At 53.2% G+C, this 15,815-nt stretch overlaps 1 protein-coding gene and 1 long non-coding RNA gene across 4 annotated transcripts; both read left to right on the top strand.

The window, feature by feature from the left end:
• The first annotated feature begins 2,430 nt into the window (after positions 1-2,430).
• LOC138987826 (uncharacterized) lies at positions 2,431-6,496 on the top strand. The gene is made up of 3 exons (XR_011464118.1): positions 2,431-2,535; positions 3,231-3,295; positions 5,418-6,496. It is a non-coding gene; the product is annotated as an uncharacterized lncRNA (long non-coding RNA).
• Positions 6,497-9,095: 2,599 nt separating this feature from the next.
• Positions 9,096-15,466, top strand: SMUG1 (single-strand-selective monofunctional uracil-DNA glycosylase 1). 3 transcript variants are annotated; one of them, XM_005902093.2, is made up of 3 exons: positions 9,096-9,195; positions 12,737-13,038; positions 14,044-15,466. In XM_005902093.2, exons 2-3 carry the CDS (start codon positions 12,748-12,750, stop codon positions 14,569-14,571), a joined length of 819 nt encoding a protein of 272 aa, XP_005902155.1. In that variant the 5' UTR covers positions 9,096-9,195; positions 12,737-12,747; the 3' UTR covers positions 14,572-15,466. The 3 variants fall into 3 exon arrangements, with proteins under 3 accessions (XP_005902155.1, XP_070226983.1, XP_070226982.1); XM_070370882.1 differs by lacking the exon at positions 9,096-9,195 and adding an exon at positions 9,202-11,280; XM_070370881.1 differs by lacking the exon at positions 9,096-9,195 and having other exon boundaries at positions 9,202-13,038.
• Positions 15,467-15,815: the final 349 nt, after the last annotated feature.

Genomic DNA, 15,815 nt, shown 5'->3' with positions numbered 1-15,815 from the left:
GCATTGCTCCCAGGTAAATGAATGACAAGGAGAGGGTATGACAAGGAACACTGAGAGAGTGTCCTGGGCTCACACTCCCTCCCTGCTTGCTGCCTATACTGCCTATACTGGGAAACTTAACTGATTCTGTGTCTCAGTTGCCTCTTCTATAAAATGGGGATAGTGATGCATTGTCTACCTGAAAACCAGTAAGACAAACCATAGGGTTTCTTGAAGTGCCTTCCAGTACTGAGAAATGCAATTTTATGATCCTTCTGGGCTGTGTGATCAGGGAGGTCTTCATGGAAGAGGAGGGCTTAGTGATTGGCCTTGAAGGATGCTAATGTGGAGTTAAACACAGAGGGGTGGGGAAGGCTGGGGCACATGTGGGGACAAAGGTCAGAGGCAGGACAGTGAAAGTCATGTCTGGAAGACAATGTGTGGCTGGCAAATGGGGTTGAGAGGGTAGCTCTAAAGTAGGAGGAGAATTGCCCATTGGCTGGGCAGAAATGTGACTTGTGCTGGCAGGAGGTGTGGGAGGGAAGACTGGCAGGCACCAGTGTGTGAGCCCCACCCTCTCTCCGCCCCCAGCCCTCCTAGGGACAGATTGAGCTGGAGAGAGCCTGCAATTGGAGAGACAGGGTGTGTGAGATAAGTGGGAATCGGGACATGCAAATGAGATGCAAACAATATGCAAATCGGCCACTCCCCCCAGACCCACTGCCTAAGGTCTGTTTTGTCTGAGGTTGAGGCACTGGAGGGGGGAGGGGAGAGGGTCCTTTCCGGCCCTGTTGGCTAAGCATGGCCAGACGTGAGGACACATGCCATGCTGCACTTTCCCTTCTGCAGGCCTGGGAGCTGTCCCCCGAGCTGGAGCCCTGCTTTTCCTGTCCATCCCTGGAGGACTGGCTGGGTTCCTATGGGAACCTCCCAAAGCCCACAGGAAGTGTCTGAGTCTCCCTGAGATGGAGAGTGAAGGGCAGGTCAGAAAGATGACCTGGGAGAGAAGGAGTGACAGGGATGGGGCATGGCTAGGGAGGCTGAAGGGTAAGGGACAAGGCGTGGAAAGGCCCGAGGAGAACCCACACTCCTGGGAAAGTGGATAGCTGTGGACCCCGTGGGCGACAAGCCCGAGACCCTGATAGATAGAGACAGACGAAGAGAGCCCTTCCCATGTGTCCAGCCTGGGCCACGCCGCACCCAGCGCCTCTGTTGGCTTCCTCTGGCCTGTCTGCTTGTCCCAGGCTGATGGTCCCTTTGTCTGTCTAGCTCTTTGTTTGTTTGTTTCTTTGTTTGCCTGTCTCTCCCGGCTCCTCCTTTTTTCCCCTCCGCTGTCTGTCGGTTGGTCTAGACCTCGCTATCTGCTGCTGCCCTCTGCCTTGTCCATCCCTCTGTGGAGAGAAGACTGCTCCCTGGGACTGTGGGATCCCTGAGTCCTTGTCTCTTGGTCTCAGACAGGTTCTCGCCTTTCCTCTTCCTGAATTTGGGTCTCAGTTTCCTCTTGTCTAGGGTGGGTCCCATGGGTCCCACGCTCTGCCTCTTATTGCCTCTATAGGACCCAGGGATGTGGGCTGGTGACTGTATTTATGTTTGTTCGGGCATTGGAACAAAAGGTTTACTTCACTTGAGAGGAAATATTGTTTTTCAGCCTTCTAAGGACAAAGCAAGAAGAAAATAATGACTGCAGCATGAGGAACACTGGTTAGATATTCAGAGGGACTTCCCGATAGGTATGGGAAATACTAGTATAGGTCAGCTAAAAGAGGTTAAGCAACCACCTTCATAATCTCCTGTGGAGGAGCCCCTGTGGAGGAAGGAGGGGTGTTGGGCAACGTGGACTTCCCTAGTCTGTGCAGTCTAAGGAAAGGTCTTTCGATGTTGTGACATAGCAGGGACTCACATGAGGAGGCTAGGTTACCAACCTGCACAACCTTCCAGGTGGCTGGGGAGAGGGTCCAAGGGGAAAGGGGTGGAGAGGAAGTGCCATCTATCTCCCCAACTCTCCCTGTTTCCCCACCATCTACCCAAGCTCAGGACCACCCCGCCCCCCCACCCCAATCCATGAGAGATGGCTGCTGGGGACGGAGTGATGTATGTAATGTAGATAAAATGTCAGCAATTCTAAATGGGTCCGGAGATCCAGCCGTGGGGGGTGGGGAGGGAGAGAGGGCGGAGCAGGGGGGAGAGAGGAAGGGAAAATGAGATGTAGGTCCTCACCAGGATGGCGGCAGGGGCAGACACCCCCTCCTCCCAGCAAAGGCCAGAGGAGGGGTGGGCCCAGGCGGCAGGAACCCAAATGAGATTTTGAAGAGGGAGCTGGAGGGTGGGGGGTGGAGGAGAGGAGGCGGCGGGCGGGGGCAGTGGGGCCGGAGCTGCTGATGTATAGCGGTTTCATAACTTCCTCAGTATTAAAGGCAGGTTCATGGGGAGGGCAGCGCCATTAATCACCAGGCTGAATGGGGCTGGGATTTGCTGAGAGCCGCGCTTGCTGTCTGCTGTGCCCGCCCGGCTCAGGGCGGGAGGGGGCAGGCAGGGATGTCCCTCCTGAACTGAGGGGTAAGACCCCAGGAGTCTATTTTGGATGTGGGACAAGTGGGTCCTAGCGGGTAAGGAAGGGACCGGGCTGGGGACCCTGGCAGGAAGGAGGAAAAGGATGAGGTGGGTTGTGGCAGGGGTCAGGGGAAGAAGGACAGGGGCTGCGGGGGATGATGCGGGCAGTGCCTGAGGGGACCCTGGGGGAGAAAAACTGGGGCGGGAGGATTGTGCATTTGAACATGAAATTGATCACATGTAAATATAATGCAAATGACATGCAAACGAGCACAGGATTTCTCTGAGTCCATAGCTCAGACATTCTCTTCCTTGGGCTGAGAATTGGGGCCAATTTGCATCCAGTTCCATGCCCAGTGCCTTGTTTCTTTATTATTAATACGTTCAGAGGGAAAACACAAGGTCTCACTTGTTAAGGGGGAGAGGGAGCCAAGGTGAGCCTGGTCCACTGGGTTCCCCGGGAGAGGGTGAGACCATCTCCCCTCCCTCTAGGGAATGGTAGCATCAGGAAAATCGACATGCCTGAGAGACAGGGAGGGAGATGTGGTAGGACTCCTGGGCTATGGGCCTGAACTGATGGGGGCCTGAGAGGCAGAGGCTCAGTGGTGAGGCAGAAAGATGGAGAGAGACAGACAGATCCCCACAGCTCATAGACAGATATGCAAATAAGACGAGGATGCCTCACATGTCCTGCCTTCTAGGTGAAGAATGAAATGCCCAGCCCAAGGTCCAGAGAGGTGGTGATCTTCCTAAGGTCACACTGCTGGTAAGTGCCAAACCCTCAACTCTGCGATTCCTTGAAGATTTAGTGATCCTTTCAAACCACCATAAAAGCATCTCCAAATGAGATAAAAACAGAGAACAGACATTCATATTTTCAACAGATATTTATTGAGCACCTACTAGGTACAAGGCGGAAAAGGAACTGGCAACCCACTCCAGTATTCTTGCCTGGAGAATCCCTATGGACAGAGGAGCCTGGCGGGCTACAGTCCATGGGATCACGAAGAGTCGGACACGACTGAGTGACTTAGCATGGTACTAGGTACAAGGCAGTGGGCCTGTGCTCAGGAGAGAAAACTTAAGTGTCGATCTGTAGCAGGGTTCATGAGACATTTTTAGCAATAAGTGAAACTGAACAGTTGGTGACAAGGGTCACCAGAGAGGTACAGGCTAAGGGAGGATCAGGGAATGCTTGCAGAGGGAGGTGGTGTTTGATGTGAGCCTTGGGGAGCAGGTAGAATGTTTTCAGTGGGAGAAATGGGGAAGGAAGAGGGAAGAATGTTCCAGGCAAGGCGGGGCAAGATGGGCCATTGTGGGAAGGCAGGAGCAGGTGAGGGGGTCAGGCTGTCTGATGCGTGGGAGCACAGAGTGTATGGAGAGGTGTGAGGGAGCTCCAGCTGTGATGGGGAGGGGAGGGGGGTCAGGACAGGAGCGAGCTGGGACGGGGATGGAACCCGGCTGGAGGTCAGCCAGAAGTAGAGGAGAGGGTGAATCATTCATTCAATCATGACTTCAGTAAACAGATGTTGACTGTATGTGAGCCACACACCAGGGCTATCCTGGTAGCTTGGGATGCCAAGACCAGGTGTGGTCCCTCCTTCAGGAAGCTGGGTCAGCAGCAGTGTCCTCATCAGCACAAGGGGACGTGAGAGCATGTCCCTCATGGTTGTAGTGTGAGGATTAGATGGGAGAATCCACATCAAGTTCTTAGGGTGCTGTCTTGTCTAGAAGGGGCACTCAGTAAAGGTGGCTTCTTTCTATCACCCTCATCACCGCTCTGGAAGGTATGGGACGGAGGACAGAGGCAGGGAGAGGGCTCAACAGTCCCCTGCAAAACTTGGGGAGAGATGGAGCGGGGCGGCTGGGTGGTTAGGAAGGAGAGGGCAGATAGAAGGCTGTGGGACCAGAGAGAGCAAGTGTCAGAGCCAGAGGCAAAGGGAGGAAAGTGATCTGGAAGCACTGTAGGGAGAGGAGCTGGGCTGGAAGACTCGGTCAAGTCCCTGCCCTGTGGCTGGTATACTGGGAGGGCAAGGCAGGACAGGGCCTGGGTCGGGGGTAGATTGGAAGCTGGGGTTCTTGGGTCGTCTTCTCACTGGCCACTTGGTCCCTCTTCCAGACTCTTCTTGACCTCTCTTCTCAGTTGCTCAATTTGGCTCAATCTGTGGGAGATATACTTCCCACTTTGCCCGAAGTGCAACTTCCATCTCTTGTTGCAAGGCGCTGCGATGGGACGAGTTGCCTTGGCTGTCTGTCTGTCTGATATCTGTGTGGTTGCCTCAGAATTGCTCTGGACAACTCTCACACCACTCAGACAGATTGTCCAGCCTCCTGGCCCCAACATCTCCCACCACTGCATCAAGCCAAATTACTCAGCCACCCCCACCCCCACTCCTGCCAGCCCCAGGCTGTGGTGAAATCCGATTAGTGAGGAGAGCACTGCGCTGAGCTGACAGCTCCTCCGATAATTGCTTCCCAAGTAAGCCATGCAAATCAACCCATCCAGCCAGTCCCTGCTCCTGAGGACCCAGGCATCCAGGCCCCAGGAGAGGGAGAGCACCTGAGTTGGAGAGACTTTGGAAGCTGTCACCTGCCTCCAGCGAAGGGCCATCAATCTATAAAGCTGGTCTGTGCTGCCTTGGGGCTGAGGAGGGGGTGATGGAGTGGTGAGCCTGGACTAGGGACCCCACTGGCTCTGTGTTTCTGTCTTAACTTAGAGGGTATCATTCTGCCCCTCTTTCTTGCCCCTTGGAAAAGAATTCTACGTACCCATTTTCCAGTAAGGTAGATAAAGGCAGAGATACAGAAGACACAGAGACAGGGAGATGACTAAACCTGTTAAGAAACAAATGGACGGATTCACAGCCAAGCTCCCCCTGGTTCTTCAGGTCCAGGAATGAGGTGGGAGCAGAACCCGTGGGACCTGCGGATGGCTTTCTCCATTTGTGAGTCCCCTCCCCCACCCCACCAGCCTGGGGGAGAAAGCGTGAAGTCCTTGCAAGCTCTCGGATGTGGCTGTGATATGATGTGTCTTTGGAGGCGTGGGGAGCCTGATCAAACCCTGAGACTTTGCAGCCTGTACCAAGGAGGACAGGTCGTTGCGGAGCAGCGGTCCTTGCTCACCCCATGCATCAGAGACTCCTCGAAAGTGTCAGTGAAAGTGTTAGTCACTCAGTCTTGCCTGACTCTTTGTGACCCAGACCCCATGGATTGTAGCCTGCCAGACTCAAAGAGTCCATGGGATTCTCCAGGCAAGAATACTGGAGTGGGTAGCCATTTTCTTATCCAAGGGATCTTCCTTACCCAGGGATTGAACCTGAGTCTCCCACTTGTGGGCAGATTCTTTACCATTTGAACCACCAGGGAAGCCCAGCGACTCCTTGCCACCTGTCTAAATCAAGGTCCTTTAAAGGGCTTGTTCATGCCTCTTCTTTAATGCCTTTCCTTCCTCCAGTTTCCCCTCATCCCATCTCCTGTTGACTTTGGTGACCTGAAACCACTTTCCTTGCAATCCTGAACTTCCAGCCCCCAAATCTAGCTCATTTCTTTGTGGAAATATCCAGGGATGAGTTGCCTAGTCTTGTCCTCATGTCTGTGTGTCTGATGTGGCTCTGTGGCCTGGATCTGGGGTCCTCAGACTAGCATCTGCCTGAGATCCTGGCATATGGCCATAATAAAGCAACAACAACTATGGATCTTTATGGATCTCCAATCCTGTGCTACCCACTGTACTAAGCACCTTACGTAATTAAGTCATTTAATTATCACAAAAGAAGACATGGATTACAGTGATCATCCCATTTTACAGTTGTGCTAACTGAGGCAGAAAGAAATTAAGCCACTTGCCCCAAGTCACCACTAGTAAGTGGCAGAGCTGAGATTCAAATTCAGGCGGTCTGAGTCCAGAGCCCACACTCTAAAGTCCTCTGCTACATCACCTCTCCACACCAATGCCTTTAAATGTTTATTGGGCAACTGAGACAGCCTCCAGTGCATTGAGGCAGAGCGACATGGCTACACTAAAAGTCAAACGCCTGAAGCTTTTGGGGTTGCCAAGGACACAGGTGGCAGGAGCTAACAGGGTGATACCTGGTGCTTGGGGAGGGGGAAACATGGCCCTCACCTTCTCCAATCCCCATAGCTATTTTTTGCACTGGAGCCCTGCAACTAGACAGCTCCCTGCTCCTCCCCTAGGAGCCTGGAGATAGCAGGGAAAGGGCTGAAAGATCAGCATAGAAGCCCAAGTGAGCTGGGTGTCAGAGCTAGGACCTCCAGAGGCCGATAGATGGCGCTCGTGGCCCAATACAACCCAGCCAGCCCAAGAAAACCAAAGGAAAACAAGCCAGCAGGTTAACCCCTTACCACCTGGGCTCCAGCTCCAGAAGCAGGCTGGTGGGCAGCTGAGGACCCTGTCCCAAACCCGGCTGGCCCCTAGAGAGTGACTCAACTCTCTAGGCTCTGCCCAAGCCACAGCTTGGGTCTGCTTCTGCTCCTTCCCCACAAGCTCCATCCATGGATGCCAGCCAGCCCCTTGGAGACTTCCCAGAGGGCCAGGAGATTGACATGGACAAGGCAGGGTGGGAGGCCCCACCCCAGCCCAAGTTTCATCTCTCAAGCTCCATCTCTTAAAAGTCTGTGGATCTCTGTTTCTCATCACCCCCACTTTGGGAGAGCTCCTCACATCCATCTTTCCTGAGAGGGACTCACCAGGTGGGGAGGAGTAGCGTGGACCAGAGACAGAGAAGGCCTTCAGGTGCCTCTAGGATCAGCTACAGGGACTGCAGGTTGCCCAGGACTTAGTTTCTCCCCATATCCCCATGTCGGGACTCCCTATCTTTGGGTTCCCAGGGGTGAATGGGCTTACGGACAGAAACAGTTATGTAGCCCGTCCAGGAAGATGGAATCATGGGTCGGGGCCCTGGGGATCTCTGCTTGCCTGTCAGTCACTTCACTCATCACTGTCCTGACAGCTGACCTGGAGTGTGGAGAGGCTGCTCTAATGGCAACCTGGTGGTGCTTGGCAGCAAGGGGTTACGGGTGGGGCGGCAGGAAGGTTGTCAAAGGGATGGTGACGTTCCTAGATGTTTTAAAAAAATTTTGGCAAAGCCGTGCAGTTTGTGGGATCTTAGTTCCCTGACCAGGGGCTGAATCTGGGACCACAACAGTGAAAGCACTGAGTCATAACCACTGGACCATCAGGGAATTCCCTCCTAGAATTCTTAAGCAATAAGATAATACCACCAGCATGGTTCCCCTCCCTGCCTAATTTTTGTTTAGAAACACAGAAACGCATAGATCTACTGAGATAGAGACACCTGAGTGAAGAGCCAGTCAGAAGGTCAGGATACTCTTATTTCACTCATTCCAGAGAAAAAAGCGGAGACAGGGAGACAGATGTACACGGAGAGAGAGACTATACAAGAGACTAGGGATAGAGATACATATACATAGGCAGAGAGAGGCAAAGACAGAGAGGGAGAGAATCTGGCACAAATGAAACCTCAGGAAATAATGGACTTTGTTGAAAGGGATGATTAATTCAGTTTCCAAAGTCTTACAAGGGTAGGGGTGGTTTCTCATCTGTGGTTCAGAGGGTCACAACTCACAGTTCCCTGAAGCTCCTGCTGCACCCTTTAGTTTTTGTCTGTTGATAGGAGAGCAGAGGAGGCTAAAGAAGGGGGTCGCATCCTTGCTCTCTCACCTCTTCCTCTTCTGGGATTCATTGGTCTCCACCTGCAGGGAGACTGCTTTCCTCTGGTCTCCAGCATAGCTGTGCTGGGGTGTTCAGGGGGTGGGGATGGGAAGAATCTACCAGATAACTGACCTCATGGGGTTTCCAGTCTAATGACAATATTATAGTCAGGACACAGACACAGATCCAGCCACAGGACAAGAACAAAGCTAGGAGTGGGGCAGCTTTGGACATTAGTATTGGGTTGGGAAGGTGGGAGTGAGTGAATTGTTAGATGCAGCCTTAGAATTTGTCAAGAAAGGTGTCCTGGACAGAGTATTCCAGAGGTAGGACTGCGAAGGATGGAAGGTAATAGGGCTGGGTAGACAGCAGGGCCGAGGAGGGAGAGAAGTGAAATGGTAAAGCTGTGGAGACAGGGGCTTGGACAGTAATGAGGAATGGAAGAGTCTCAAAGGTATTACTAAGGAGTTTAGCTAGAGATGCCAGAAGTGCTTTCGTGGTGTGTTCTACATACAGTCCTTGGAGGGCTGCATAGGAGAGCTCTCTTATATCTGGAGCAGCAGGAGGGCTAGAAATAGTCCGTAGCCATTGTTAATACCCTCAGGTGAGTTAAGAGACTGCAGATAGTTGAAGCTCCTAGATTCACAATCCCTTTGGGAAAAGAGTATGAAATTTTGGAGAGGTGATGCCCTTTACAGCTAGAGCCCAGGATCTTCACGGTCCTTTCAGATCTTAGCTTCTCACTTCTCAAGTCGTCTGGATTTAGCCCTGGTGTAAAGAATAAACTACAACCCCCAGAGTTACTTATTGCGAACTTAGCACACTTTCCGGGAATTTGAGTATTTCCGGCGGAAGTGGCCGCAGCTATGCCAATCTCTTTCCCTAAACAAAGTGGACTACAACTCCCACAGTCCTCCGCGCCCGGCGGGGGCGGGGGGGGGAGGAACCGGAAACCGGATGGGGCGCTGGACCAGGTGAGGAAGTAGGAGTCTGGGAACCTGGGGCGCTGGGGGGCGGGCTAGGGGCTCCCCGGGCTAGCCGGAGGTGACAGGTGGGGAGTGGAAATGTCTGTGTTTCGGGCCCCCTCTCTCTGTCAGGGGCTCGCCCGGCGCAGAGAGAGCCGAGCCTATGGAACCGCCCCGGAGACCTGCTGAGACGAGGCTTTCCCGTCGGGCGGAGCCCGCGGGCGGACGTGGAAGTTTCTTGTGGATCCTTACTTGTCAGCCCCCTCGAACTAGGAGGAGAGATGAAGTGTTGGGAACTTCTGAGCCCATGCTCTATTAGTATTATTATCATTATTGGTTTTAAGGATTCGCTGATTGTCCATGTGGATTCCTAAAGTGCCCCCAAAGGACACGGGAGTGGACAGTGTCTTGGATTTCTTCTGCCCTTACTGAGTTTAGTGCCAGAGAGCCTAGGTGGCCAGACTTATCGGTTGATCACCCTCCACTTGTGCTTAATGTGACACTGTAATTTATCAGTGATTTCAGAAACAGACATTTCTTGATCTCTGTCCGTGGGTGACTTTACATAGAACTTCCTGGTTTCTCCTTTGGGCTTCCATGGTGTTTTGTTCAGGGCATTAAAACTGGAATCACAGTATGTCACAGTGTATTACAGTTGTTTATCTGCCATGTCACAGTCGTTTATGATTCGTTTATTCATTTTGGATTTCTTCCCCACCAAAAGACTACCACAATGCCTATCATGTAAGAGACTCATAAATATTGGAGGGGGGTGGGGGAATGAGTTAACAGCTGGTGGTAGGTTGGATGGGAATTTTGATTTTCATCTCAGAGAAGACAGTTAAATGACTTGCTTAAGAGAACTTAGAGATGAAACCGGGACTAGAATTAGAGTCAGTTGACACATAAGCCTGTAGCTCTTGCCTTCTGATCAGGCTTTGAAATTCTAGAACATTGAAAATAAGGCCTTGTCACTCTTCGGTGTATCCCTGGCCTTGCTGTCTTCAGGATGGGTCCCTAAAGATTAAAGGTAGGCTCAACCTTAAGACCTGAGAGAGATGCCAGACTTGGAGCAGGCAGTCTGCTAATGTTGGCACTGTATGGGGAGATGCAAAGGAGGGCCCCGGAGACAATGAGTTCTCCACAGCGCCCTTCTCAGCCTTTGTTTGAGTCTAGCTGGCCCGGGTAGCCACCGGACAGATCAGTTAAAGAGTTCTGAGAGCAGTCTAGGGAAGGATTTCCTAAGTTTAGCCCTGACTTCTTAAATTTTTATATTATATTGGAGCATAGTTAGGATTTTTTTTTCTCTCTCTTTCCCACTTTCCCAGGGCTAGGGTCAGAGAACAGGTTGATGGATCAAGCTGTTGTGTCAACCTTGTGATCCCATCTGGGGGAAGAGGTTACTCTTGACCTGCATATGGGGTTGAGAGGGAGAAGAACCATGATCCCTGTCCTGTGGGAGGCCCAGATGTGATGGAAACGTGCCCAGAGCCTGGCAAGCTCTCAGAAGCAAGCAGAGTGCAAAACGGGCAGCTGGGCCTTGAGTCAACTCAGGGTGTAGAAGTGGAGAGGAGTCTGTCAGGAAAGGCTCTTTGGTAGAACGTAGTTTTGTTTTCACTTATTTATATTGGCTGCGCCGCGTGGCTTGCAAGATCTCAGTTCCCTAATCAGGGATTGAACCCGGTCCACAGCAGGAATCCTAACCACTAGGCAACCACGGAACTCCCAGAAGGTAGTTTTAAACAGCATTGAAAAAAGATGAGATGGACACAGTTAACTGTCAGATAAAAGCTGGGACCTTGGAGATATGGAGGAAAATGAAACAGGGCTTCCTCTCTGATCTGCCTCAAGTCTAGTCTAGGAGGCAAGGTGTGAATTCATGAAGATGCCACTAACCATGGTGACATGCAGTGGTTCTCAGCCATCACCAGTCATCGGAATCTCTTGAGGAAGTTTGCTTAAATACAGATTCCCAAGCCCCACTCCAGACCTACTTGGGTTGGGTAGGGCTGGGAAGCTACAGCAAATGCTGCGGTGTTCTGAAGAGGGACAGCTTTCCCAGAGGGAGAATTTGAGCTTCATCTGGAAGGGCAGGTATGACTCAAATGTGTGTGTGGGGATGGGGGAGTCAGTCCTGCTTCAGTCAAGGAGTCTATGAATTTGTGAAAATAGCATGTGTTAGGTTTTGGGACTTTGGATAGGAAGGGCATTTTGAAAGTGTGAATGGAATGATCAATCGGTTTGGGCCTCTGCGTTCACCTGGGAGTGATGAGAAGGAAGATTGGAAGGAGTGGCCTTTGTGGGTTACAAAGCTAGCTGGGGTGCTCCCTCTGCTTCTTCCCCATTCCCTCTTTCTTGTCCTCTTCTGTTTCCCACTTTGATCCCCCGACCACCATTTACACATCTTATTCCATTTGTTACAGTAATATTTTTAAGTTTTGCTGTTTAGTCGCCCAGTCGTGTCCAACTCTTGTGACCCCATGGACCGTAGCCCGCCAGGCTCCTCTATCCATGGGATTCTCCAGGCAAGAATACTGGAGTGGGTTGCCATTTCCTCTTCCAAGGGATATTCCCGACCCAGGGGTTGAAACCATGTCTCCTGCATTGCAGGCAGATTCTTTACCACTGAACCACATGGGTCTCCAGTATTTTTAAGTGGATATTATTTTTCTTAGTATTTGGATGAGGAGACCTGAAGCTCTGGCCGTAGTTACATAGCTTGTAGGAGTCTAGTCTGAGTCTGCTAATTGTCTCACTCACCACTGAAGATTCTTCAACGTGAGCAAAAAGCTGGGTTGGGGTTGGGGGGGCTCTAGAATTATTAGCAAGGTGGCTGATCAAACCATCTCAAGCAAGATGGGTGTGGGTGGTGGAAAGCAAAGGCTTGTGTGAGATGGTTTGGTTCAGATTCCAGCTGCATACTTGCTGAGTGAGTGACCCTCAGCGAGTTGCTTCATCTTGCTAAGCCTCAGTTTTCTCACCTGTAACATGGGAGCAGTAATGCCCACCTCATGCGGTTGTTATATGCATCATTGAGGGGTACCTGGCACAGAGCGTTGCTCACCACCTGGCATCTATTGAAATCAGCTCTGTAATTAGTCTCTGTGCTGTGGCTGTGCACCTGCAGCCCATCCTTCAGCACGTTGGTTTCCAGAACACAGCCCATCCTGGATGGGCTTGTTTTATTAAGGATGACAGTAAAAGTGCTGAAAGTTTGCCATCTAAATATTCACTGAAAACCTTGGCATGGCCTAGGAGCTAGTGACCCTAAACCTATGCCTGGTGGAAATGGGGTTTGGAGTGGGGGATGACTGGTGGTTACAGGCTGTGCTCACTGGGTGATTTATGAAGAGGAAGAGTACTTGAATCCAGGAGAGGAAAGGCCCTTCATTACCAGGAACTGGGCTGAGTGAAGACCTGCCTAGAGCTTGAGGGCTAACTGACACAGTCTCTTCTGAGCCCAGGAAATGGTAGTAAGGGCCCTGCTCAGCCTGGACCCCTCCCACTCGACAGCTGGGGCTGTTGGGGCCTCTGTCCATCTGTTTTCCAGGTGACAGTGGCATGGCTGTGCCCCAGCCTTTCCCATCGGGGCCCCACCTCCAGCCTGCAGGTGCCCTGATGGAGCCCCAGCCCTCCCCTCGAAGCCTGGCCGAGGGCTTCCTGCAGGAAGAGCTTCGGCTTAATGATGAGCTGAGGCAACTGCAGTTTTCGGAGCTCGTGGGCATCGTCTACAACCCTGTGGAATACGCGTGGGAGCCACATCGCAGCTACGTGACCCGCTACTGCCAGGGCCCCAAGCAAGTGCTCTTCTTGGGCATGAACCCAGGACCCTTTGGCATGGCCCAGACAGGGGTAAAGAGCTTGTGGGGTGGAGTGGGAGGGTCCAGGGCGGACGCTTGGCTGCATGTGCTGTGGAGGAGTATGTGCATGACGGTGGACACGTGTGGGTGCGCCCCCCAACCCCATCCTCATACCCTGGCTCCTGTGGTCTCAGACACTCTCCCGGCCTCGCTGCCTGTAGTTAACCAAGCACATTAATGGTAGTTCCGTTTCCCTTGTGAGCGGTCCACTAATTGCCTCTGAGAGCCCTTCCTTCCGCCAGCCCCATCCTTACCTTGCGTTGCCGGATCTCCCCTCTCCCTAGAGTGTTATTGGGGTCAGGAGAGGGACCAGGGCTCCTCAGGGGAGACTGGTTGACAGGGGTGGTCAGGGAAGAGAGGCAGGGCATTCTGGCAGCCCGGGTTCTGTTTCTTAGCCAAGGAGAGGTTGGAAGAGAGCAGGCCGCAGGGCCTGCCTGCTTCCCTCTCAGACCTCCGGATGAGTGACTGCCCCTCCGTGGGGGTGCTCGGCAGATGGGGGAGGGGAAGAGGCTTCAGGCCAGGAGGCTCAATCGCTTTTATTGACCCCAACTGGGGGCTGAAAGGTGATCAATGATGATCAATGGAAATGACAGCCCGAGGCTTGGGGCTGAGAGGGCACCCAGGCAGCAGCGGTCAGCCCTGTCCTTGTGTCTCCTCTCACCCTGGCCGCCTTTCTGTCCCAGGCCATCTGTCTGTCCCCCTGCTACCCATCACTCCCTGTGTCGGGCCAGATATCCCCTCATGTTTATTGTGGCTGGTCCCAAAGGCTAGTTGGGGTAGAGGCAAACAAATAGATTCTTCTGGACCATAGACCACATGAAAAACTGGAGAAACACAGACAGGCTCAGACAAGGGCCAGGAATCCTAGTTTCCGGCCTTGGGGTGGGGGTGGGGGCAATGGGAGACAGATCCTTCTGGAAGGTGGAAAGGGGTTGCTCGGTCCAGACCCCAGGCGTCAGGTCTCCAGTTCGAAGCCCTCGTGTATCTCTCCTCACAGGTGCCCTTTGGGGAAGTGAGTGTAGTCCGGGACTGGTTGGGCCTTGGGGGGCCTGTGCGGACCCCTCCCCAGGAGCACCCCAAGCGACCAGTGCTGGGACTGGAGTGCCCTCAGTCCGAGGTGAGCGGAGCCCGGTTCTGGGGCTTTTTCCGGAACCTCTGTGGACAGCCCGAGGTCTTCTTCCGTCACTGTTTCGTCCACAACCTGTGTCCGCTGCTCCTTCTGGCTCCCAGCGGGCGCAACATCACCCCCGCTGAGCTGCCGGCCAAGCAGCGCGAGCAGCTCCTGGGGGTGTGTGACGCTGCCCTGTGCCGGCAGGTGCAGCTGCTGGGGGTGCGGCTGGTGGTGGGCGTGGGCCGCCTGGCTGAGCAGCGGGCGCGGCGGGCTCTGGCAAGTTTGATGCCCGAGGTCCAGGTGGAGGGGCTCCTGCACCCCTCCCCTCGCAGCCCACAGGCCAACAAGGGCTGGGAGGCGGTGGCCAAGGAGAGACTGGACGAGCTGGGCCTGCTGCCGCTGTTGGCCAGTTGAGCACCCCTGTGGCTGGCACAGGGCGCGTTCAAGGCCTCTGGGTCCTTCTGGGCCGGCAGATGACCACACACCTCTTGGACTGGAGCCACAAGGTCCCCCTGGGCTCCGCAGTTTGGGGGACCTGCCATTTTGACATTGCTCCTGCTTGCCCACCTGATTCCTGCTCACTTCACCTTCCTTCCGTCTGTGGTACCCAGCTCCACAGAGAACCAGCATCTGTTGAGCCACTCTACCTCACTGCTTCCCTGGAGCCTCTCTTCTGCAGAGACCCCAACAGTGACTTCTGAGGTCCTATTTGCTGTTTGAGAGAAAAGGTCCCACCAGGATCCCCACCTGTCCTCCTAGAACGGCTGCCTGCAGCTCACCCGTCTCCTCACAGGCACTGGGACAAAGCGTGGGTCGTGGCTGCTAAAAGTGAATCTCTGATGAGAGGCTGAGTGTGGGTCAGGGGGAGTTCTGTGTGGCAGCGTGGGAAAGGCCAGAAGACCTGGATTTCCATCCCAGCCCTGAGACTTGTGAACTTTGTGATTTTGGACAAGTGGATTGACTTCTCCAAGCCTCAGGATCCTTCCTCATCTATAAAATGGGGTCCCTGCCTCACTGGGCTGGTGTGGGGATTAACTGAGATAACACTTTAAAGTGCCTTGCATAGTGCCTGGCACGCAGGTGCTCACTACACCTTTTCTGGCTTCTCTGCCTCCTGGCTGGGGACGCACTACACTACACAGCGAGCCCCTCTGCCCTGAAGACCAGGGTGAGGGGAGGGGTGGCGGTCTGGGCCTCCACCTGTATCCTGAGTGACGGGCATGGTCTTGCCCCAGAGATGGACCAGTGACTTTATGGGAAACCCAGCCTGTGATTTTTCAGGCTAAGCATTAAAAGCTCCTAAACCCTTTTGTGTTGGCCCTTTTTTCCCTCTTGCACGTCAGGGCTGGAAGGTGGTAGTTTATATTTTCCCTCTTACCTCTTCTTGTTTGCGAAAGGTTCTCTTGGGTGGCTGGGTAATGGTATGAAGTCTCTAATTACCTTGCCAGAGCTGCAGGATCTCTGTTAGAGGCCCGTCGAGTGGTTAGTTTGCTATTTGGGGCACTTTGATAGGTGGATGGGAGCCTGGTGTCTCCAGCTAACTCATTTCTTAGCTCTGCCGCATGTCTGCCCCTGTAGTAAGGGCTGGGAAAGTGCATACAGTCAGGAGCAGAGACCACCTTAATAAGGAACACATGACTGGACTCTAGCTCCTGGTT

This window comes from Bos mutus, chromosome 5, assembly GCF_027580195.1.
Source record: "Bos mutus isolate GX-2022 chromosome 5, NWIPB_WYAK_1.1, whole genome shotgun sequence".
In the NCBI taxonomy this organism is placed as follows: Eukaryota; Metazoa; Chordata; class Mammalia; order Artiodactyla; family Bovidae; genus Bos; species Bos mutus.
The sequence above is the reverse complement of the archived record's forward strand: the minus strand, read 5'-3'. Positions and strand labels throughout refer to the sequence as shown.